At 31.5% G+C, this 23,805-nt stretch overlaps 2 protein-coding genes and 1 long non-coding RNA gene across 3 annotated transcripts; all 3 read right to left on the minus strand.

The window, feature by feature from the left end:
- Positions 1–167: 167 nt before the first annotated feature.
- LOC141525629 (uncharacterized) lies at positions 168–1,924 on the minus strand. Its single transcript, XR_012478875.1, has 2 exons — positions 1,668–1,924; positions 168–1,585 (listed from the first exon to the last, which is right to left on the minus strand). It is a non-coding gene; the product is annotated as an uncharacterized LOC141525629 (long non-coding RNA).
- Positions 1,925–10,311: 8,387 nt separating this feature from the next.
- LOC141525203 (uncharacterized) lies at positions 10,312–13,038 on the minus strand. Its single transcript, XM_074239591.1, has one exon. It carries the CDS (start codon positions 13,002–13,004, stop codon positions 11,832–11,834), a length of 1,173 nt encoding a protein of 390 aa, XP_074095692.1. The 5' UTR covers positions 13,005–13,038; the 3' UTR covers positions 10,312–11,831.
- Positions 13,039–21,498: 8,460 nt separating this feature from the next.
- LOC141525487 (uncharacterized) lies at positions 21,499–23,587 on the minus strand. The gene is made up of 5 exons (XM_074240003.1): positions 23,298–23,587; positions 23,051–23,223; positions 22,766–22,874; positions 22,383–22,703; positions 21,499–22,313 (listed from the first exon to the last, which is right to left on the minus strand). Exons 1-5 carry the CDS (start codon positions 23,515–23,517, stop codon positions 21,499–21,501), a joined length of 1,638 nt encoding a protein of 545 aa, XP_074096104.1. The 5' UTR covers positions 23,518–23,587.
- Positions 23,588–23,805: the final 218 nt, after the last annotated feature.

Below are 23,805 nucleotides of genomic sequence, written 5' to 3' on the forward strand. Positions count from 1 at the left end.
GGGGACTCCGGTAAATTTTACTCACACAACTGTAAAAAGTATTTCTGTTTCTAGTAAATAGTAAAGCAGCGCCATAGCGTCCCATGATTATAATACGGTCCGGTTATTTTTGTCGTTAATTTAATAGTAAATTTTAAAGAAAATTTCTTTCTGTGTAGACTACGGTGGTGTTGTCTTTTTTTAATGCTCCAGCGCTATTTTTGGACAAAATTGGCGAGGAGTTACATGAGTTTAATTATCATTTTTTAACAAATGATTTTAACGATGTAAAAATAATTTAGTTAACTTTTTTTCATGCATTCAATACCCCTTACAAAATTTCAAAACGATCAAAAATGATCGAACTTGAAAAAAACATTTTATTTGCTAAAATAACCAATAAATAGGTTTTTTACAGTAGAAAACAGCAAAATCAAATATCTTTTTACGAGGCGATCATGTTACATAAGTACTAAATTATCACTATACACTTATTGGATATGATAAAAAAAAACATTTGGTGGTATAATTGTGTTCTAAATACGTGTTTTTGAATCGTCACAATTATAGATAATATTATCTATATGTATTTTGTTCTAAAGATAACTTAATGACTAGTATTTTATCGCATTTATCACGCACCTGGATTCATTAGTTGTTAATGCTTCGCTATAATAATTAAAAAATATTTACTATAGTCCAATTATAAGCATCAAGCTTGATAGTATGAAATTTCTCTTATGATTAATTTGATGTTACTTCCCTGTCAACTTTTTCATAGTAATCCCACTAAGATTCTTATTTGTTTTATCGAACCATTTCATGAAGTATTATTTTCAAAAATGAATAATGAATAAGATAAAACTTTGACATTATCTTTTCATATTGAAAGGGTTGCTTCAATGTACAAAAAATGTTATGCATCTGCGTCAGTATCGTCTCAAAAACTCAAAACCTTAACGACGAATACATATGGACACTGTTATGCATTAATGTGTTGAGTGCTATGGAAATCTTATGTACTTAACACACTATTGCATAACAGAGTCCATATATAAAAGATTGTATTAGCGATAAGATATCAGTAATTATTTTACTATATTAGATAGACAATTGATTACACAGAACGATTGAAAATGATTGATAATTAAATGAACTTGTGCCTTAATAGTTTAATAAATTTGTAAAAACAAAAAGCTTGATTTATTTTTTACTATTTAAAAATAAAATTAACCAATAAAAAAAAATAAATAATAAATACAATTATTTGTCTAAGCCCGATGTAAAATAATATCCGAACAAAAACAGTTTCACTGTAAAAAATTGCGCCAAGTCCACGTTCATAAAACTCATCTCAATAACATCTGCACTTTGCAAAAAAAATAAGACTCGTTACAATAATTTTCATTCTATACAAAAAAAAGTTAAATACAAAAAAATACCAAGAAACCGTCATAATGTTGAAAAAATTGAAAAAAATTTGTTGAAAATTTAAAAATTAAGAAAAATTTTTTTATCGTACTTGGCGCGCGTCATCGAGTACCCCAAATTTTTTCAGGATACATGAACATCCTTTTAATGTTTCAACATTTATAAGTAAGTCAACCTATAAAATGCATAAATGTAATTAAGGAAATATTATTTTATGATACGTTTAACAAAAGTTAGGTAAAATCAACATGGCATACGTATTTTATTTGAAATTTTTAAATTCTCCGCCCATCGTTTATGATTTCAATAAAACGCCCTCTCCTGTTCGGTTATGCAATTTGCTTACAAGTGAATACGCCTGCATATATTGACTCTGTCGTGGAATCTCTGCGAAAATTGAGTTGATTAAAAAATAAAACGTATGGCCGACTAAATTGAGAAAATGCGGTGTGATTGCCAATCAAAATGTGTTAATTACAATTAAACGAAGCATGATCAAGTTTCTTCATGAAAGCTTAATGACGGAACTGAAAAAATTGAATTAAAAAATTTTGTGTTATTTCAGATATCTTCACCAGACTACCATATTGACATATATTTTCACTAAAAATCTGAAAAAATTTTCGAAACGGATTTTTTCACTGAAACTGATATTAATCCAGTAAGCAGTGTTTTTAATTCGTTGAGTATACTTCACTGATGTGAATCTATAAACATAACAATGTATGAAATCATATATTATATAATTAGAGCTGATAAGATATAATATATATATATATATTATATAATTATACATATTTACATTACATAAATTCAAGCGAAATCGTTTTTTCGGTTGAAATTCGTTCGAAAAAATTTGGGGTACTCAATGACGCGCGCCAAGTACGATAAAAAATTTTTCTTAATTTTTAAATTTTCAACAAATTTTTTTCAATTTTTTCAACATTATGACGGTTTCTTGGTATTTTTTGTATTTAACTTTTTTTTGTATAGAATGAAAATTATTGTAACGAGTCTTATTTTTTTGCAAAGTGCAGATGTTATTGAGATGAGTTTTATGAACGTGGACTTGGCGCAATTTTTTACAGTGAAACTGTTTTTGTTCGGATTTCATATCTTTTTGTTAAGTGTAATTTTTGCTCGCCTCTTAATTTTAAAATTGAACTTTTCCCGCGCAAAATTAGAAATATGTAAATAAATTAATTAATGCAGGTAAAGCTATTATCATATAAAAGGTTATTTGTTCGTTAATTTTGAAAATCAAATCCTAACAAAAAATTAAAATTCTGTTTCTCTCATAGTAGCTAGTAGCATTAAAAAACTTAACGTGACTGACCCGTGTAAACTCTTCGGTTTCAATCAATTAACTAGCTTATCAATGGGGATTTTAAATTTTTTATGTATATATAGTTAAAGTTTAACACTTTTTTGAATTAAAAAAGTTGTTAATCTAGATTTAATGCTCTACTACACATTAATTTAACAATAACAATAATTATTTTGGTAAGATAAACAATGATAATGATACTTTTAACATCAATTTATCATTACCGATATAATAAATTTCATTTTTATAATGATTATTATTGTTATTGTTTCAATGACATTATTGTTAATAAAGGGGACAATGCATCATACGCATAATTGTAATACCTATGGCCTAAAAATTACAATTATTTGAAATCCGCTCGATTGAATAACAATGCCACCTACAGGCAACGACTACAAAGTCGTAGAATGTGTACACTATCCAATGAGAATTGCCTAAATCTTGAACTGCTGGCCTGAAGGAAGAAAGTAAAACTCAAACAATCTTTAGCCTGTTGTGTATTTAGTCTAGTTAATAAATGAAATTCAATAGAAAGAATAGGTTTGAAAACCATCCACATATGAAGTTGTTTGATAGTTTGTTCTAGAAATTTTGTATTTATAAAGTATTTTAACATTCTTAATTTCAAAATTAAATTTTTCCCGCGCAAAATTGAAAATTCATAAATGAATAAATTAATGCAGGCAAAGCTATTCTAATATGATAGGTTGTTTATTCGTTAATTTTGATAATCAAATCCTAATAAAAAAATTGAAATTCTGTTTCTCTCATAGTAGCGAGTAGCATTAAAAAACTTAACGTGACTGATCCGCGTAAACTCCGCGGTTAAAAGCGATTAACTATCTTATTAATAGGGATTTTACATTTTTATTTATATACAGTAAAAATTTTAACATTTTTTTGAATTAAAAAAGTTGTTGGTTTGGATTTGATACTTTAATACACATTAATTTAATAATAACAATAATTCATTCAGTAATAATAATGATAATGATATTTTTAACCTCAATTTGGTATTACCGATATAATTAATTTCATTCTCATAATTTTTATTATTAGTGTTATTGTTATTATGACATTGTTGTAAGTAAATGACACAATACACCATGCTCATAATTGTAAGACTTTTCACCTAAATCCACTTGATTGGATAACAATGCAACCTATCGGCAACGACCACAAAATCATAGAATGGTACACTATCCAATGGGAATAACCTCTGATTATGATTGTTCATGTACAAAAACCTTTGTTCCAACTTTAAATTGTTTATTTCTTGTTTAATTAACATTTTTAATAAGCTGAATATTTGTATTCTAAATATTTGCACTGCGCATGCGTCAACTTTACGTTTAGACTTTCAGCGCGGACTTTTGAAAATTATATTGACCAGCACAGTGATTAGAGTAAGTGTATTTTTCGTGTAATTTCAATTATAGATGTCACAGGACAAAAGGGCAACGTGTAGTTTTTAATAATTTTATAATAAGTTTTATTTTAATAAAGTATTGAAATTTTTGTTAATTGTTATGGATTTTTTTTTTTTTTTTTTTTTTTTTTTTTAATACTTCGTAGTATTCATGAAAATAGAATTGATGAAAATAAAAAAAAATGTACATGCATTGATTAACAATTCTCTCGATATTTTTAACAAATTTAGAATGAAATGAATATTTATTAGTTATTTATTTATTTACTTAATGACATTGATATTGGCTGACGTCTAACAATTTTTTTAATTATTTGAATTAATTAAATAGTAATTCCTAAAAAATTACACTCGTAAACTTTTTAATTTTTACACATGAGATGTGCTTGTCACTATAATTTTCAAAAGACCGCGCTAAAAGTCTATATACGTAAAGTTGACGCATGCGCAGTGCAAATATTTAGAATGCATACATAAAGCTAATTAAAAATGTTAATTAAACAACAAATAAAAAATGTGAAGTAGGAACAAATGTTAAATATACATGAACAATCAAAAATAGAGGCTTGATGACCCAAATTGCTACCAAAATATTAAAAAATGCGACAGGGGGGCTAACTTAAAGGTACATTATTAATAAATTTTCTTTAAAATGAATAAATGGAGAACTAACAAATGTTGATATTAAACAATAAAGAACAAACGACGAGCTAACGACGTGATGAAAAAAAATCAAAAATTAATTTAAAAAAAAAACTGTGGGGTGGTAACTTTAGTGAGCTATCCCGTTGAATCTACAGTTTATGTAGAAAGAACCAGTGCACCCTGGCGAGTGTAGATCCAAGCTGCGAAATATCTTTTTTTAACTGTAGTTTCCCATCTATCGGAGGATTACTATGCATTCTCGAATTATTTAGTTTGTGGCAGATCACTTTGCCCATCGAAAAAAAGTCAGGATCGAAATTTTTGCGTTGCTATAGTTTGTGCTGATTAAATTTAATAATATTAAGCAGATTATTTGTTATAATTGCATATAATCAATTAATATCAAGAAAATAAGGTATGAACTACCGTTATAATACTAATTTAAGGAAAAAAAGGACCGTAGAATTAAAAATAAATTTGCAACCTCTAAAAAACGCGATGCTTACAGTAAACACAGTCGGTAGTCTGGCGCTCCGTTTACAACGGGATTTTTGAACGGACCTTGGCGCCAGATTCTACCGAATCTGTGAATTATGCATAAGTATTACCTAACCCATTATCAGTCACTCAATTTATCCGACTGTCGCACCTCCCGTGGTCAAAATAGTAGTCTAGTTAACAAGTGCTTTATTGGTCAATTTTTTTCAGCAGTCACGGAAAAATGTGAACATGGCATAATTCAATTTGAAAAAGAATGTAGATAGTTTAAAAAAAAAATTTGGAAAACGGCTGACCCTAAAGGCCATCCCTGCAACTTCCCGCGAATTTCATACTTAAACGCTCAAAATTGCAAATATTCATTTTTTGAGCTCTTCGAGCTCAAAAATAGAATTTTCGCGTCATTTTGAGCTCTTCGAGCTCAAAGAGATAGCTGTTCTATGCTTATAAGCACTCCGAGCTCAAAAGTCTGATGAAAGTTTATTGAAACACTATTTTTTGAAATTTCAAACTGCAATAACTTTTGAATGGATGCACCGATTTTCACGCGATTGGCGGCATTCAATGAAGTTTTTTAAGCATCATGAAGAATCTTTAAGTTTGAATTGATCGAACGAGAAATTTCGGAGTAATTCCGAAAAAACACTTTTTTCGGTTTTCTTTCGTTCACGATATCTCTCGAACGAATCAATCAATTTTGACCGTATTAGCGAAAATCGACGTGGTTTTACAAGGTTAAAAACTGATTAGTTTTTGAAATCGATCGATACAGCTGTTTAAAAATTATTCCAAAAAAACTACATCTAAAAACGAGGTAAAACCAATAACTTCCCGATTTTTGAAAATCTTCGATTTTCTTAGCGGGAAGTTAAAAATAAAATTCTGTGCGCGAAAATTGTCAAAGTTATAAAAAATTAACTAAAGAGGGAGGGGTTTGGTTTTTTGCAAATATCTCAAAAACCAATTGATATTTTTGAAACCTGATTATAAATTCTAGTGAAATTCGTGAAAATGTGCGCGCGCTTCTAACACTCAGTACTTGAAGTAGAAATTTTAAACAGGTTTTTCTTGAAACTACTTTTTTTAAAATGGTGGAGAGTTAATCTTTGAATCTACTCGATCATTTTCAATGTTTTTGTTCTTATTTTGTTGGTTAATATGTTTTGTAAACAAATCGACCACATTTCGCCAAAAAAAAGTTAATTATAACTTATAAAATTTTCTATTTAGCAGAACACACTGAAAGACAGAGGTATTTGTTCAACATTTTTTCAAACATCCGCCATTTTTTTATTTTTGGTAAATTCTGATAGATTGTCTGGTGTAAGGAACTTTTCTTTGGAAGATGCCGTGTTTTTCTTTTCCGATTTATTAATCCTAATATTAACTGTTTGCTATAAGAGAAAAACTTTTGAGGCGTCAACTTTTACGCCTCCTAGAAAACTATTGAAAATATTGAATTTTTCCGCCTTCCCAAGCAGTTTGGGCTATTTACCACCAATTGGGATATTTGACTGTTAAAAGCCATTTACATTATTATAATTTCATATTATAATTTTAATTACATATTATAATTATAATTACATATTATAATTTAGGCTATTTTGAATTTTGAGGGATAACCTTTTTTTTTTTTTTTTAAATAAAGATTTTTCTTTGCATCAAAAACCTTTATTCAGAAAAATTATCTATTGATTTAATTCTCTATTTATGACAGTTAACCGTTATTATCAAATTTATTTCATCTTGCATGTTTGGCGCATTAAAATGCGCATGCGTAAATATCACACCAGCGTGTCGTAAATTAATATATTGTGAATTGTTGGTATTTAATCGTCGTCGCGCGTCGTAACCGAAAAAGATAATGATTTATTAATATAAAGTTGGAAAATATTTAAAAAGGCCATCCAACGGCCGAATGGGAAGTAGATTTCATAATAAATAATTAGCAGCGAAACCCGGCGTTGCTCGGATTAAAATGAATCATCTGTTTAATGGCTTTTAACAAATAGATAAGAATACATTTATTAACTTAGATATTATAGAAATATATTTTAGATTTTGAGAGACATATTCGGCCATTCAATATACAGTGTAGCCTAACTAACGGCTAACCAGAACCAACTATTTAACACTTGCCTAACTATAATAACGGCTAACTAGAACTCTTACTAACTACTAACGAAACACCTCGCATAAAGATTGCAGTGTACGAGGGGTCTTTATTACACACATCTACAAAAGTAACAGCCTAGTGATGAGCTTACACACATGACCCGTACCAATCTTCACACACATGACCCACACTTTGTAATGACTTTACTTTTATATTAGATATTAATGACAATTTTTAACAAATTAATTTACTTGAAAAATTCTCAATTAAAATATTTCGTCATCAGCTGCAACTAACACACAATATTTCCAAAATAACTCTAAGCTTAATATTCTCAATTTTCAATTCCGATTTCTAATTTAAATTCTTAACTAATTTATTGCCGTGGTCCTAATAATACAACAATAAATATTTAATTCCAAGAGGTCTTCGTATCTTGAATTAATAGATTAAAATACGACGACAGAGGTCTTAATAATCTGCCGACATAATATTTGTGTCCGAGATTTTACAAATTATTTTTCCGGTAATTAATTTAATTTCAACAAAAATTTTAACAATTAAATTCATAATTATTAACTTGAAATCGATTTCGCGAACAATCCATTCGCTTAATCAGCAATTATAATTTACGCGTTTTAACAATAATAGATTCGCAATTGATAAAATTAATAATTCGCAAATTCGCGTCGTAATATTATAAATTCGTAATAAATTATTTTGTAATATAAAATAAATTCAATTACACTAATCCTTAAAACAATCCTTTTAATAAATTCTACGAAAAATGTTCAATCATAAAAATTGACAAAAGTTGCGTTAGTAAAGTAGATGTCAAGACATTCGCTAGTTAGTTATTTTGACCTTGGGTTCTTGGATTAACTACGACGCAAAATTCTAATGACGCTCGATCAAGAATTCGTGAGAAGTCACTTGTCGGTTTTTCTCAAGTGTAAAAACTAATCATTCGTTTTACCGAATTAATTGATTCTAGAAATTAACACAGTTAATAAAACAATTCCAGATGTTGAATAAATTAAATTGATTAATTTTGGTTGATTGATAATTCTCACTACGAATGTTAAAAATGATTTTTGACCTCAAGGTCGACTGAATGACTCTCGGGTATAACTCCCCATGAAAATCACTCATTTCAAACTAACAAATATAACATTATCAAATCTTGATAAATTGAATAATAAACTCTTGTCGATTAAATAATTAAATTAATAAATGCAGAGTAGAAGTAAACCGAGATTAGGTAAACCCCAGTCCACTTCTTTCCCACAGAGTAATTATTGATACCTTGACGAATAAAACGACGATGTAACTCACTGCATGAGGATGAAGTCCTAGTTGTTGTTGGCTTCCTTCGTCTCGTCACTACTCCAGGGATCAGTCCTTCTTGATTTTTCGTGGCACTCCCCTGACGGATCTGAAATACTGTAGAAGTACGGTATTCTACAGTAAAAATACGGTCGATATACCGTATGGCCACCGTAGATTACAGTAGCATTCTACTTGCACAGTAGAAACCGTAAAACACCGTAACTCACAGTAAAGAACGGTGAAAATATTGTATAGAACGGTGAAATTACGGTAGCGTACGCTGAAAATACGGTAGAATATATACTTCTGAACTTTTCGCATTACCGTATTCTAATGGTAACCTACCCTCAAATATACCCTATTTTAGTGATTAGTTACCGTACAATAACGGTAAATTACTGTACAATCGCGGTAATTTTCCGTAAAATCTCCGTAATTTACGGTGTCATACTGTATTACGGTAAATCACTGTACGTACCGTACTCTACCGTACCTTACCGTAAATTTACCGTATATTGCCGTACTCTACCGCACTTTGGATCCGTCAGGGTCTGCTTCAAAAATAAAATTTTCGAAAAATCATTTTCTTGGAATATCTTCTAAATGGCTTTACCGATCAATTCCAAAAACTAATCCGCTTTTAAACTTAAAAAACCACATCGATTGATACCAGTTCCGTCGAAATCAATTGATTTGTTCGAGAGTTATCAAAAAAGAAAAATTTCGAAAAAACTGTTTTTTTTACACAACTTTGACATTTTTGTTTTGTTCGTTTTTGATAAAATGAAATTAATATTATAACTTCTAACAGCTGATTTTTTGAGTTCAGAGAGCTTGACATAACTTATAAATTATATTTACGAGCTCAAAGAGCTCAAAAACATCATGCAAGTGCAATTTTTACGGTTAGATATTGAAGTAGCGGGAAGTTGCAGGAATGGCCGTTAGGGTCAACCGTTTTCCCAATTTTTATGATTACTGCGTATCTCTTACGGCTGTGGACCGACTTGTGCTTCCTGTACTGCATTTACTTCATTCCTCACTCCTTTTTATCGGTTGTCGGAATAGTGACAATGGGGAAACCAGAGAAAAACCCATGCCAGTATAGTTCGGCTACCGGAGTGACCCCTGATGGTTGGTATTAAAACTATTTGAACAACTGTTGGGGCTTGAACCCCCGCCTCACGGCATGATGTTCGAACGAACTAACGTCTGACTCCGCTCGGCTGTCATGCCGCTCAAATATAAAATATTATTAAGATCATTTATACACTTCAAAAATAATTTTTGTCTTCTCATAAAATATTATAAACATCACTACGTATTTCAAAACTAATTTTTTTGTATTTTTATAAAATATTATAAATATCACTCATGTTTTTCACAAATAATATTCAACATGTAACGGGTACGGTTTCTAATTTAAATAAACTAATTAATCTAAGTCCCCGACTCGAAATTTACTCGCCGGAGTCCACAGTCATAAACGGGGATTGAATCAAAAATAACAAAATATAAACAAAACACTTTATTTTAATATAAATCAAAGAAAAAGAAAACCTCTTTATTGACCTGATCATGTTAATCAACAATATAAACAATATAAGCAAATAAAACAATATAAACAATACATAAGAACACTCTTTACACACATATTCGGGGTTCAAAATTATATAACGCGATTCAAAATCAATAAACAAAATAAACAATGTAAGCAATATACACTTATACAATATACCATCAAATCCCAAACATACGTGACAGTATTCACGGTTCAAAACTCAAAAACGCAGTCTATAAACACACACTAGGTCCCATGTAACAACCCCCCCTCCCCCCGGTAACTAGCCGTCAGCCCTGGGGGCGCTAAGCTCTACCCTGAGAGCAAGTGGAGAGTATCCTCCTCGCCCTTACCTACACAGCTTTTTATCACCTACCGTACCTCAGCTGAGGGCCACGGCACGGGGACTCACACTTTCATCCAGTCGGTCTACGATACTTACCTGGGTCTTGGTCAGACTCCAGGTAGAGTATCATCCTCTTGAATTACTTGGTGAAGAGTATTCAGCCGAGTAATTCTCCCTAGAAAGAATTGCTTGTCAAATTTATTTCCAAAACGGAACTTAACAGATTTTTGAACTATCACTACCAACGAGAAATCTTCGTTCTCTGTCGAGGCTCGCGCAAACTCATCGATCATCGAAAGTTTCTAAGTTTATATTTTCCATAAAATAATTTAGTCGAAACACTCATCATTATTTTCTATTTTAATCTTCATTCTTTCATTATCTATCCATTGCGTGCACCAAATTTCTAAGTATTGATTCTTTAAAATAATTTCTTTCAAACTTATTTCGTTTGCATACTAAATCGGCTTGGGACTTAGAATAATTTCCCATTCTTTTGAATTCTTTTACAATTATTTTCTTTTGCTCTATAAACTCGCTTGGCTTCAAAATAATTTCTCACTCTTCGAATTTCTAATTTAATCAAACATTCAGTACCAATAACATAATAATAATAACTAAATAATACAATAATGAAAATTAACACATAATCGTCATAATAATCATAATAAATATTTTTATTAAATTTCAAATGATCAATAAAAATAACAATAACTTCATAATACCCTAATTAAACAACCCACGTCACAAACAAACCAAATCGTCTACGACACATTACTTTTACATATTATGCTACTACTATTACTAATGTTACTTTAATATGACTAATATTATTGTAAACCAATGTGTGATCTTTAAGAAATACAACATCTTACGGGTAAGTATAATGTACATTTCTTTCATCTTGTAAAAAGAAATTTATAATTAGAACAATACTAATAAGTGAGGTTAGATATCCAATTATGAATAAACAGCAAAAGGCAAGTAAGATCTTAATTCACGCAAACTAAAGGTACAGCTATGTGCTTACAGGTATCTGTAACACGATTTTAGTTTAAGAAAATTTTTGTTTAACACAATTTCGGTTACTAAAAAAATTTGTTAATTTTTGATCAAATAATTGGGTCAAGTCTGAGTAAATCTACCGATACTATGAAATTGATATTCTCAAGTACACATAAAATTACAAATTTTTGAAAATAGTTCCGAACTGACAATTTGTTTGAAACATACCTCGTTATAACGTTCATATTGTTTTGTTTGAACATATGGTTCACATATTTTCTCAAGTAAATCAATGACTTCTTTTGGTTGTACATCAATTTTTTTATGATCTCTTAAGCGAAAATTGTCCAGGCATGATTTTATATTAAACAAAACTCGATGTTGTATCGTCATGTTAATTGATAACACGAAAGGCCATAAATTAAAATCACGATAGTTACTTTCGATGAAATTCTTGAAATCTGAATTATTTTGTAAGAATTGATCAACCTTATTAATATCAGTTACATTTGCTAATGCCGGATATTTACGATTAATTTGCTGTATCATTCCTGTTGCATAACTGTTGCCATGTTTTAAATATACATTAGTTGTAAGTCGATCAGATAAAAGATCAATTAAAATTGCGGTAATTTCATGAATCAATATTGTTTCGTCATCGGTGAACGGGATATTAAAACGGGAGAATAGAAGAAGAAAAATACGCATTACATAGGAAAGCATTTGCATTGGGTATGTTAAGCTAACTCGCTCAAGCATCGATTCATTGTAAGAAAGAAGATCATAAAGATACTGACTTGAAATTTTTAACAAATCAGATAAAGGTAAATCACCAATTTTTAACTTAGCGATATTACTATATTGATAAATTATAGCCAATTGCTCTGGTGTAATTTCTTTTATTAAATCATTTAAAAGATTCAAGAAAATATTGAACATTTCTTTTAAATTATTATCTGCAGCAGCATCATCTGCTTGTAGTTTTAACTCTTCACTTATAGTCTGTAGAGCATCAGTTATCGATGACATGCAAGGTACGGTCTGATAATCTAAAGAATGTTGATGGATGGTAGCAATCCATGTTAACACTTTTTGGGCAGATATTACATTCATTATTGAAAATTCCTTGATAGCTAGATCATCGTATTCAAACGTACTGTGATGCTGACGTAATGATAAAATGTTTTCAAATACAACGTACTGGATATTATTGTAAATGAATTGACCATTGCCTGATATACCTATGTTCTCTACCACTTGATCATTCTGGTCTTTAATGATAACACCTTGTGGTATATTATCAGCTACTATCAATTCAAATTTCTTTATCTCCATTTTCACGATACTTAATGATATCAAAGTCGTATATTCTAAAGTATAGTCGAATGTCAAACTATAAAAATGCTTATCTACAATGTATATGCTTTAAATTACGAATACTAATTGATTGGGCGTAAGCGAATAAACTAATCATAGTGAACAACATAATGCTACAGGTACAATTACAAGTTAATGTAGAGTTGTAAAATTCGGCTGTAGCTTATTTTTTTCAGTTTTATGACCACTGTCGAGTTTTTATTTTTGTAACTAAGGGTTTAGGGTATCAAAAATTAAAAGATTTAAGTAAGATTCGAAGATGAAACGTGTCACAATGTGTATTATTAACCTTTAAAGGTTAGATGGAACCAGGAAAGATGGAGATACAAACGGTGATCCAATACACTATAGAAGGTATTCCTGACGACGCGATAAACCAATCGATGCTGTATAGAGCAAAAGACTTCCTTTAGCTGAAAGAAAAATTTATTCAGTTCGAGAAGATGAAACAAGAGATGTCAAAAATTAAAGTGCGGCAACCCAAAAAGAGAGCTGATAAAACAGGATACATTGATGGCAAGGGCCAGGCCAAACCGAAAGCTCCCGGAGCTCCAAGCAAGGCCGCGAACTCAGGAACTGTAGTGAAGAAGCGCTGTTATAACTGCAGTACAGAAGATCACGTGGGTGCAATGTGTCTTGAAAAATATAAGGGAAAAAAGTGTTTCAACTGTGGTGAGTTTGGTCATATAGCTGCAGAGTGTCAAGAAAAACCCAAAGGTGTATACGTGGTATCGCGACCAACTAAGAAAAAATATCAAAAGAAAGTAAAAATTAGAGACTGTAAGACATTAGCTTTAATAGATACAAGTAACGACTTGACGTTAGTGCATAAGAGTGAGTATGAGAATTTGGGGTCTCCACTCTTACAACAAAAGCAGGTATGTCTTGAAGGGCTTGGGTCGGAAGTAATGAGGCTCTGGGTATATTTACTACAAGCATGATCGTGGAAAATGATAAGTTTCCCGTCGAGTTTTACGTCATACCCGATTCAATATTAAAACGTCCTATTTTACTTGGTACTGATTTTCTTGATCGCTTAGAACTCCGCGTCCGAAGAGGCACCGTAACATTCGTTTAAATTAGAAGATGACGAACATACTAACTTAAACATGTCAGGACAACCACTCATATTTAACATTAATCTGGTAGATGAGACAAAAGAATTTGACTTATCTCATATTAAAGAGAAACATTATCGGGAAGAACTTGAAAAAATAATAGCGAATTATAAGCTAGAGGTTACTTGTGACGATGGTATCAGAGCAAAAATAATTCTAAAATCCGACAAACCAATAACGGCACGGTCGCGCAGGTTAGCTCCTTATAAGCGAAAAGAAGTTAATAATTTGATGAATCTATGGATGGATGAAGGAATCATCCGCCGTTCGACGTCGGAATACGCAAGTCCAATTGTATTAATTAAAAAGAAAGATGGTACACTCAGAGTTTGTATAGATTATCGGAAGATAATTTTGATTATGTTGAGACCACTTACCGTTAATTGAGGATCAAATTGATGCTTTAACGGAAGGCAAATATTTTACCGTAATAGATTTGAGGAACGGGTTTTTCCATGTTTGGATGGATAAAGATAGTATTAAATGTACAGCTTTTGTGACACCCGATGGTCAGTACGAATGTTTAAAATTACCATTCGGTTTTTGTATTGGTACATCAGTATTTCAAAGTTACGTTAATGAGGTTTTTAAAAAATTATTACGTTTGGGAATTTTAGTAATTTATATGGACTATATAATTATTATAGCCAAAACCTTAGAGGGAGCTTTAGAGAGGTTGAAATTAGTTGTCAACGTTGCTGCTGAGCATGGACTTAATATTAAGTGGGAGAAATGCAAATTTCTAAAGACAACCATAGATTACTTAGGACACATAATATCGCGAGGTACAGTTAGACCTTCAGAATCTAAAACATCGGCTGTAAGAGATTTTCCCCGACCTACGACTGTAAAGACTGTTCAAAGTTTTTTGGGTTTAACAGGGTATTTTCGAAAATTTATAACTGCGTACTCACTCATTGCTCGACCGTTGACTGACCTGTTAAAAAAGGACGTTAATTTTATTTTCGGTGCGAAAGAGATAGAGGCTTTCGAAAGGTTAAAGGCTGCACTTGTATGCGAACCCGTTTTAAAAATATACCGGGTTGGAGTAGAAACAGAGTTGCACACAGATGCACCGCGTTTGGATTACGATATGACATCGATGCAAAAAGAAAGTACCGATGGTAAATTTCACCTCGTATATTATGCTAGTGGTAAAACGACCGACGCAGAGTCTAGATATTGCAGTTATGAGTTGGAAATATTAGAGATTATAAAGGCATTAGAAAAATTGAGAGTGTATTTGTTGAACATAAAATTTAAAATTGTAACCGACTGCCAAGCATTTTCTGCTACTGTGAATAAAGAAAAAATATATTTGAGAGTGGCAAGATGAGTGTTATCATTAGGAGATTTTGACTATGAAATCAAACATGGGCCAGGTATGAACATGGCACATGTAAATGCGCTTAGTCGAAATCCGTTACCGGTAATTTTATATATTTGTGAAAATGACGAAAATTTGATAACGCGGTTGAGAAGTGCTCGCTTGAGAAGACAAAGATGATGGTCAAAGAAGACAAAGATATTTATTGAGAAATAAGTTGTTGTATGAAAGATTAGATTGGGAACCACGGCCAGCCCGACTAGAAATTATTCCCAAGCATACATGGGGACCCAATTGGCTATTGATGGGGCAAGCCCAATAGGGTTATCCCTATTGGGATATGATTGGAGCCATGTTGGGTAAACCCAACGTTAAAATAAAAAAATTGCGAATGGGTTTACCCAATTGGGATATACTTCGGAACATGTTGGGAAAACCCAATGTAAAAATTAATGACTCGTGATTGGTTTGCCCAGTTGGGTTACTGTTGGGATTTTTTTGGGGTAACCCAACGTCAAAATAAATAACTTGCTGTGAGGTTTACCCGATTGGGAACTAATTGGTAACACGTTGGGAAAACTAAACCTTCTTATCAGTAACTCGCTGTCGGTTTTTTTTTTTTTGAATATTTTTAGGAATACATTAGGTTATCCGAACTTAAAAATCGACGCATAATGATACAGTATAGTTACCTACTAATGTTTTTACAATAGAAATGTCAACTTTAAAAAAATAATTTTATTTCAAAACGAATAAATAATTTTCTAGATTATTTATTCGTTTTGAATAGTGTTAGTGTAGTCTTCGACTACAAGGTGGCATCTTACAAATATCATTTATCAATAACCTAAAAATAATGTTAAATCACGTTTTGTAAGTGTTGACATACTTTATCAAAAACTTTTTGTGTTCTTAATTAACTTGTGTTGTGTAAAATTAACCAAAAATTTTATTCATAGTTATTGAAAAGTGATAATAATTTATTATTAGTAATTGGTTTTTCATTTAAATCAAAATATATCAACTGTGTAGTTAGTAGCATAGTAATAGTAACTATTAAAAATGTCTATTGGTGATCGTGAGTACATTAAACGTGAGCTTGGACGATTAAGAGCCAGAAGACATCGAGGAACGTTTCAGCTTCAAGATGATGGTCAAATGGTTGATCGTGATCACAACTTATCATCTAGTTCTAGTGATATCGAAGATGCACCCGAAGCAATTAATGATAATAATAGAAACTTTTTCCTGAATAATGATCTCGATGGCTATGTATCAAGTGACAATGGTGAACAAATTGATGACGTGGATAATCATGAAGAAATTGATGTTGCAGATCAAGAAGAATTAAATGATCTTAGAGAGTTGTTAGAAGATAGTGAAGATGACATGATTGGTGTTGACGAAGAAAATGATATAGATGAAGTTGAGGAACTTCGTCAATGGGCATTGAAGGAACCTCCACTTCCACACAGCAGATTAGATGATCTCTTAAAAATTTTACGAAGAACACGTTATCCTGAACTACCTAAATGTTCTAAAACATTTCTAGGGACAAATAATTTTTCATATACCATAGAAAAATTAATCGACAACGATTCAGGAGAATTTGTTTATTTTGGAATAACAGAGAATTTAAAAAAATGTGTAAATCCAGAGTTACATGAAGTCCGTCATCTTCAATTACTTTTTAATATTGATGGTTTACCTCTTTATAAATCTAGCTCCATGCAATTCTGGCCTATTTTGTGCAAAGTATTTCACCAACCCGATATTTATAAGCCTTTTACAGTAGCCATTTATTGTGGAAATCACAAACCCAGCTGTGTGGAAAGTTACTTAAGAAAATTTGTCATTGAAGTAAATCAACTTTTGGAATCTGGAGTGCAAATAGATAATTTATTATTTCAAGTAACAGTAAAGGCATTTATTTGTGATAGACCAGCTCGATCATTCGTTAAGTGTATGAAAGGTCATGGAGGTTATTGGGCTTGTGAACGGTGTGAAGTTGAAGGTGAACGAGTAGCAGGACGCACGATTTATCCTATAAATGCAGCTATGTGTACACCAAGAACTGATAATTCATTTCGGAACCAAAGTAATCCTCAACATCACATTGGTATATCACCTCTACTTAATATTAATCCTCAAATTGATATGATAAATGATTTTTCATTAGATTCAATGCATTTAGTATATTTAGGAATCGTTAAAAAAATATTTGACTATTGGCTCAGTAGTAATATCAAATCAGTAAAATTAAGTAAGAATATGAAAGATTTATTATCAAGTTTATTACTCCGACTGAAGTCGCAAGTCCCTCAAGATTTTCAGAGAACAACTAGGTCTCTAGATAATATTTCAAAATTTAAAGCTACTGAGTACTCATTTTTATTATTGTATGCTGGTCCAGTAATTTTAAAAAAAGTCCTGTCTGAAGATGTTTACAAACATTTTTTACTGTTGCACGTGGGGATTAGATTACTATGTTCTAAAAATTTAGCTATTCAAAAAGTAAATCATGCAAAGTACTGTTTAAAATTATTTATTCAAACGTCAATAGTTTTATATGGGAAACAATGCCTCGTTAGTAATATGCATAGTCTATACCATCTTTCTGATAACGTTCAACATATGAACTGCACGATCCCAGAAGTATCTGGCTATTCATTCGAGAATTATCTTGGAAAATTAAAAAAATACATTCGAACTGGAAATCGCCCACTTGCTCAAGTATGTCGGCGATTAAGCGAGTTATTTTTAGCTAATACAGACAAACCTACAATTCCGGCTCGTATAAAAATTCTAAAACAATTACCTCCGGATGAAATGAATGATATACCGATTAAATGTGTTGAGTTTGAACAGTCAATTATTACATCAAAACATCCAAACAATGTAGTAATGCTGTTAAATAAAAATATAGTGTTAATTGAGAAAATATTTATACCAGTAGGTGAAAATTCGATTAAAATATCCGGCTTAAAATTAAAAAAAAAAAGGTCCTATTTTTCAATATCCATTTAATTCAGAATACCTTGATGAATGGACTGTTAGTAAAAGAAACTGTCAAAGAGTAACAGTTCCATTAATTAGCATAGATAAAAAAATGGTACCCTTTTTAATAAATATAAACAATACAGAAAAATGTACGCCATACCTTTATTACATATGTAATGTTATGGAAATGTATTATAATCTATTGTACTCTGTTAAATCTATTATACTCTTATAGTATTATAGAAATTACTACAAAAAGGTAATTTTATTAAATAAAATTGAAAAAATTGATAAAATAATAATTATATTTTAAAGATTTTTTTATCAATAATATAATTAAATATCAGAAATTATCCTAATGTTTGTGAAATACTTACAAAAACTAATTCTAAACTGTTTTCAAAATTCATAATAATTGTAAAAAAAAAAAATAAAATTTCTCAAATAAAACATTTTTATTTAAAAAAAAAAAAAAAAATAATTAAAAACTTTCAAATATTAACGTCTTATTACTTATTTAATTAAAAAGAAATAAATTTATTTCAAACTATAACATCAAAATAATCCCTATAGGGGATTTATTTATTATAATTATTTATTATAAAATATTTACTACTTTCAATTTTCATCAACCTATATTATTATTATTATTATTATTATTTTGTTATTAAATGCTCAGGGGGGTTATCCCCGGAGTCCGATTCTCCGAGGGCCCAGCCTGAGCTCCATCCGTTACTGCTGGACCACTCCGCACAACAAGGCGGTTAGTGATCACAGCAGGCCAAAGTCATTTCCCTTAAGAGACGGAGAGAACCAAGTAAAACAGCCTTCTGCATCCTAACTGCCAAGAACTCAGCTTTTGATGAGCAAGCTGGAACTTTGGCAAGTGAGGATACAAAAGACTGTTTCATCCCTCCTAGGACGCCAACAATCAGGACGACAAGCTTGACACGGTAACCTGGGTAAAGTTTGCCAATTTCAAACAGGAGATCCTGATATATTTGTCTTTTGTGCTCTTCTTTGGCTGAGATGTTGTATTCAGCCGGGGCCGAGAACTCAATGACATAAATGTCACGAGTGGCCTTGTCGAAGAGCACAATATCAGGTTTGTTGTGATCTATCCGCCGGGTTGTTGCAAATGGCATGTTCCAATAAATTTTGCAACTGTCATTCTCAACAACCTGGGGAATATCTCCTGGCAAATAAGGCAGCACTGGTGTCACGTCAATACCGTAGCAATGACGAAGATAGTAGTACAGTACTCTCAGGGCAGCATTGTGACGCTGGATATATGCACCTCTCGCCAGCACTGGACATGCCGACAAAAGGTGCATAAGCGTCTCCGGATGTTGTCTACACCTCCTACAGGACGTGTCCGGAAGCTGCACCTGGAGCACCTTGCTACGGTACTCAAGAGTGTTAATGACACCATCTTGGCAGGCAAATATGAACCCTTCAGTCTCGGACATCAGGCCCGCTGACTTTAAGAAGGAAAACGTCAGCTGGATGGACAAGCCATGATCACGCACGTGTTTAAAGAACACGCTGTGCATGGACTTGTCCATCAGTTCGCCAAGGAGTAGTTTTTCCTCGGCGTTCCTGATGACGCTCTTAAATTCCTCCTTTCGGAGTTCCATAAGAGCGTTTATTTCTCCAAGACCAAGGGTTCTTGCCGCATATATTGCTGCCTTATACAAGAATGACCCCTTATGCGCATTTTCATGTTTATGTACAATTTGCATAAGAAAGTCATCCTCGTCTGCAGTGAAATTGACAACTTCGTGAGTTAAACCCAGGACCAAACGGTCGTGAAGCCGCTCCAAACTCTGCAAACCTCTCCCACCGATGGACCGGGAGAGGTATAATCTGGCGACTGATGAATTGGGGTGCATGCTCCGATTCATATTAATGATCTTACGGGTTTTGATGTCGAGGTTTTATTATTATTATTATTATTATTATTATTATTATTATTATTATTATTATTATTATTATTATTATTATTATTATTATTATTATTATTATTATTATTGTTATTACTGTATATGGCGGTAAAATCTAATAGTTGTTTGTGTAAGACCAGCAGTGCACGTGGTGGCGAATCTGTGACTATAATATATGGGGTATTCCATGCCAAATCGACCACTTTTGACCCCGACCCTTTTCGATTTGGCCGAAAGTTTTCCATCCTTTTCTACCCTATAAAAACGGTTCTCAGAATTTTTTGAATTTTTTACCTAACTCCAAAAAAGTTATGAATTTTTCAAAAAAATGGCTTTTTTATTTTCAAATAGCCATAACTTTTTCAAAACTAAACATTTAGGTACTTTTTTTTTTTTTTAAATTTTTGTTTTTAGATGTACTTTCCGATAAAAATATTAAAAAATTTTTGTAAGTCAATACATATGGAATTTTTCAGTTTTTTGACAAAAATCAATGATTTTTCGAAGTTCGACATTTTTTTTTTTAATTTTTTTTTTCTAAAATAAACTTTAATCAATTCCACAGTTATCCCTGTAGAACCCAGATTGGGCCGATTTCTCTTTCTATTTTTTTTATTCAATTGAAAAAATATTGTTAAATTTTCAAAAATGGAAAAAAAATTTTTTTTCATAAATTTTATTTATATAATGAGATAAATACAATTCAACGATTTTACGGCATTACATTCACAATTTAGAGGCTTCATCGATGACTGTAATTAGTAAGATCAATAATTGATGCAGCTAAAATTAATTACTTTTCTCTCTGTCGTTTAAATATTTTACAAATTCTGTGTTCATTCGAATTCGAAAAGTTTTTAACTAGTAAACAACCATTTTTGTCCGGAATTATACAATGTAGTTGTTGAGTTCCTGTAATCGGTTTCGTTTTCAAAAATCGATCATTTCAATCATTTACTGCTGTGTCATAATCTTCTTCTGGGGAAAACTTTACTATAATATTCGGCAAGTTATCCGGTGCAGAAGCCCATTCAAAAGTTCTTCTGGTGTCGTTATTTGTTTGTCTACCGCGAGTTGGAGACTTGCTCTCGCTGCAAGTCGTTTGAGAATACCACGGATTCCATCACACGGACCTTTCCCATGGGCAGTCGCAAAAAATGCCATTCAGCAGGAATATCAAAATCATCTTCGTGGTAATATAAATTTACAAAGTTTTTAAAGTTTTTAAATTGTTGAGGAGCTCCATCAGAAAAATAATAAATCTTGTTACAACGTTCAGGAAGACTTTTCACGTAATCAGTTATTATTTCGATGAAAACATGAACAGCAACGGCATCATGTTTGTTAAAATCTGAGATAATTACTAAACTTTTGTGTTCAAGTTTGTTATTTACTGTATAATAAATAACGTCTGGAAAAACTGTTGCCTGATTATTATTCCAGTGAAAACCAGCTGCCGCATTTTGTACTACGAAGGCATAATTTTCTGCAAAATCACAAATAATAACGTATTCGTTTGGTTTCAATGTTTCTTTCAATGTCTTCAAGAATTGGGCTTGCTCCTTAGCAATGAACGAATGAGGTAGAAGAATTTCTAACTCACTACAAAATTTTTCCACAAATTCTTCTGTAGGCTTAATAATAGTTTCTAAACTACTTCTCGGTTTTGATATCCAATATTTATATGTAATATTCTCGATTTCCCGGTCCTCAAAACATTTTAGTAAAATTTTACTCAACTCATCGACCCCAGGACAGTTTTTAAATCCACCTAAATAACACTGAAAAGATGGATTTTCACATATAATCATGCTCAAGTAATCGCTGTAGTGTTTAATGGGCTTTTCTGTGTTCCTTGTCAAAGAATAAATATTTGCACCTAAAATAACAGTAATTTAGTAAACGTAAAATTCACGCATTTATAATTATTAATTAATTTAATAATTACCAAGCATCATTAACTTCACGTTTTGATGAATCGTACACACGCAGATGGTGTGTGTTCCACTTGCCCCTGCTAACACACAATGTTTTGGTCGCAAAGAAACGAATTTTGAAAATCCAATTCTCTCAGTAGGATTTATTTCACAGAAACATTGGTATAATTCTTTTAAGTTAGACAGGATAAGTCTTTTTTGGACGTGTATCCGATTACCATCATCACTTCGAATTGATACAAAGTCTTTCATACCGGGCATTTGAGCACTATATTCATCATCGTTGTAAAAATTTTCAACTTTTAATTTTACCTGATCAGTAATTGTCCTTCCTATACAAAAATGTTGAGTAATTTAGTTTTCAAGTGTATTTAAAAAATCGATTTTACGCTACCCATATCTAATTTCGATTCAGGTGTAGAAAGTAAACCCGTTTCTTCAACCAAATTTTTTGCTACTCTTGACAAATGTCTTGATGTATTCATAGTTTCACAAATACGTCTCTCACTCCATTTTACAGGTAATAATGTTAAAATTTGTATTTTCAAAAACTTATCAGTTTCTTTATCGTTGAATTTATCATACAACATTTTAATTAGAGAGCGAAAATTTTCACCATCGTCATCAATCGATTCTTCATCTGAAGAAGAAAGCAAAACTTTTTCAAGCTGTCGGATACCCGATTTATTTTATTGTTCAAAAATTGATTATCATTCAATTTCTTCGATGGAATCGGTGATTGATTTAACAATTCTAATGCATGGTTTATTACGGGTAATTGAGTTGCAGCGCTAACTTGGGATCCTGAGCTTGATTGTGATGCTTTGGGTTCGCTATCAAATGACATGGAACCTTAAAAATAATAGTGAAACATATAGCTACTAGAAATGTATTCAAGTAACGTATAAATAATTAAAAAAACTTACGGAATGATAAGGATAATGGGAGATCCATGGCAGTTGTATTACTATCATTATCAGCCTGATCATTGTTGTCATTATTGTCACTATAGTTGTCTTCACGGTCACTTACATCAGCACTAGGATCATTACGAGCATTTGTTTGTTGTTTCACTAACTCTGAAGCTTTTTTTCGACATGAACTGCATAATAAATAATTATCATCTAATCCTAACGTTACTTTCATAATATCAGTCGCCGGACGTAAACCAATTTTTTTAAAATGAGATTCCAACTCAAAAGGATTACAACACCGATCAAATACCTTTTTGACGCCATAAAGACAAATTAAAAAAGCGCTTATAAACTAGAGAAATTATTTATTTATACAACAAATGTAATGACAATCTTTTATAAAACACTAGATTGCACAAAAGATTTATAGGTTATGTTTTAGATCTCAAAATGAAAAAGCCACACTTTTAATCAAAACATACTAGCTTATAGCATCTAGTTTACTGGCTATAGGTAAGTC

The sequence above is a fragment of the Cotesia typhae genome, unplaced genomic scaffold (genome assembly GCF_013202065.1).
Source record: "Cotesia typhae breed Kobodo isofemale line unplaced genomic scaffold, CoteBio_Ctyphae contig_26, whole genome shotgun sequence".
NCBI lineage: Eukaryota > Metazoa > Arthropoda > Insecta > Hymenoptera > Braconidae > Cotesia > Cotesia typhae.

Coding starts and splice junctions, on each gene's coding strand:
- LOC141525203 (XM_074239591.1), bottom strand. CDS start 13,004: ATGGAGATAAAGAAATTTGAATTGATAGTAGCTGATAATATACCACAA.
- LOC141525487 (XM_074240003.1), bottom strand. CDS start 23,517: ATGAAAGTAACGTTAGGATTAGATGATAATTATTTATTATGCAGTTCA. Junction 23,224..23,297: donor CCCATTATCCTTATCATTCC/GTAAGTTTTTTT, acceptor ATTATTTTTAAG/GTTCCATGTCATTTGATAGC. Junction 22,704..22,765: donor TGAATCGAAATTAGATATGG/GTAGCGTAAAAT, acceptor ATTTTTGTATAG/GAAGGACAATTACTGATCAG.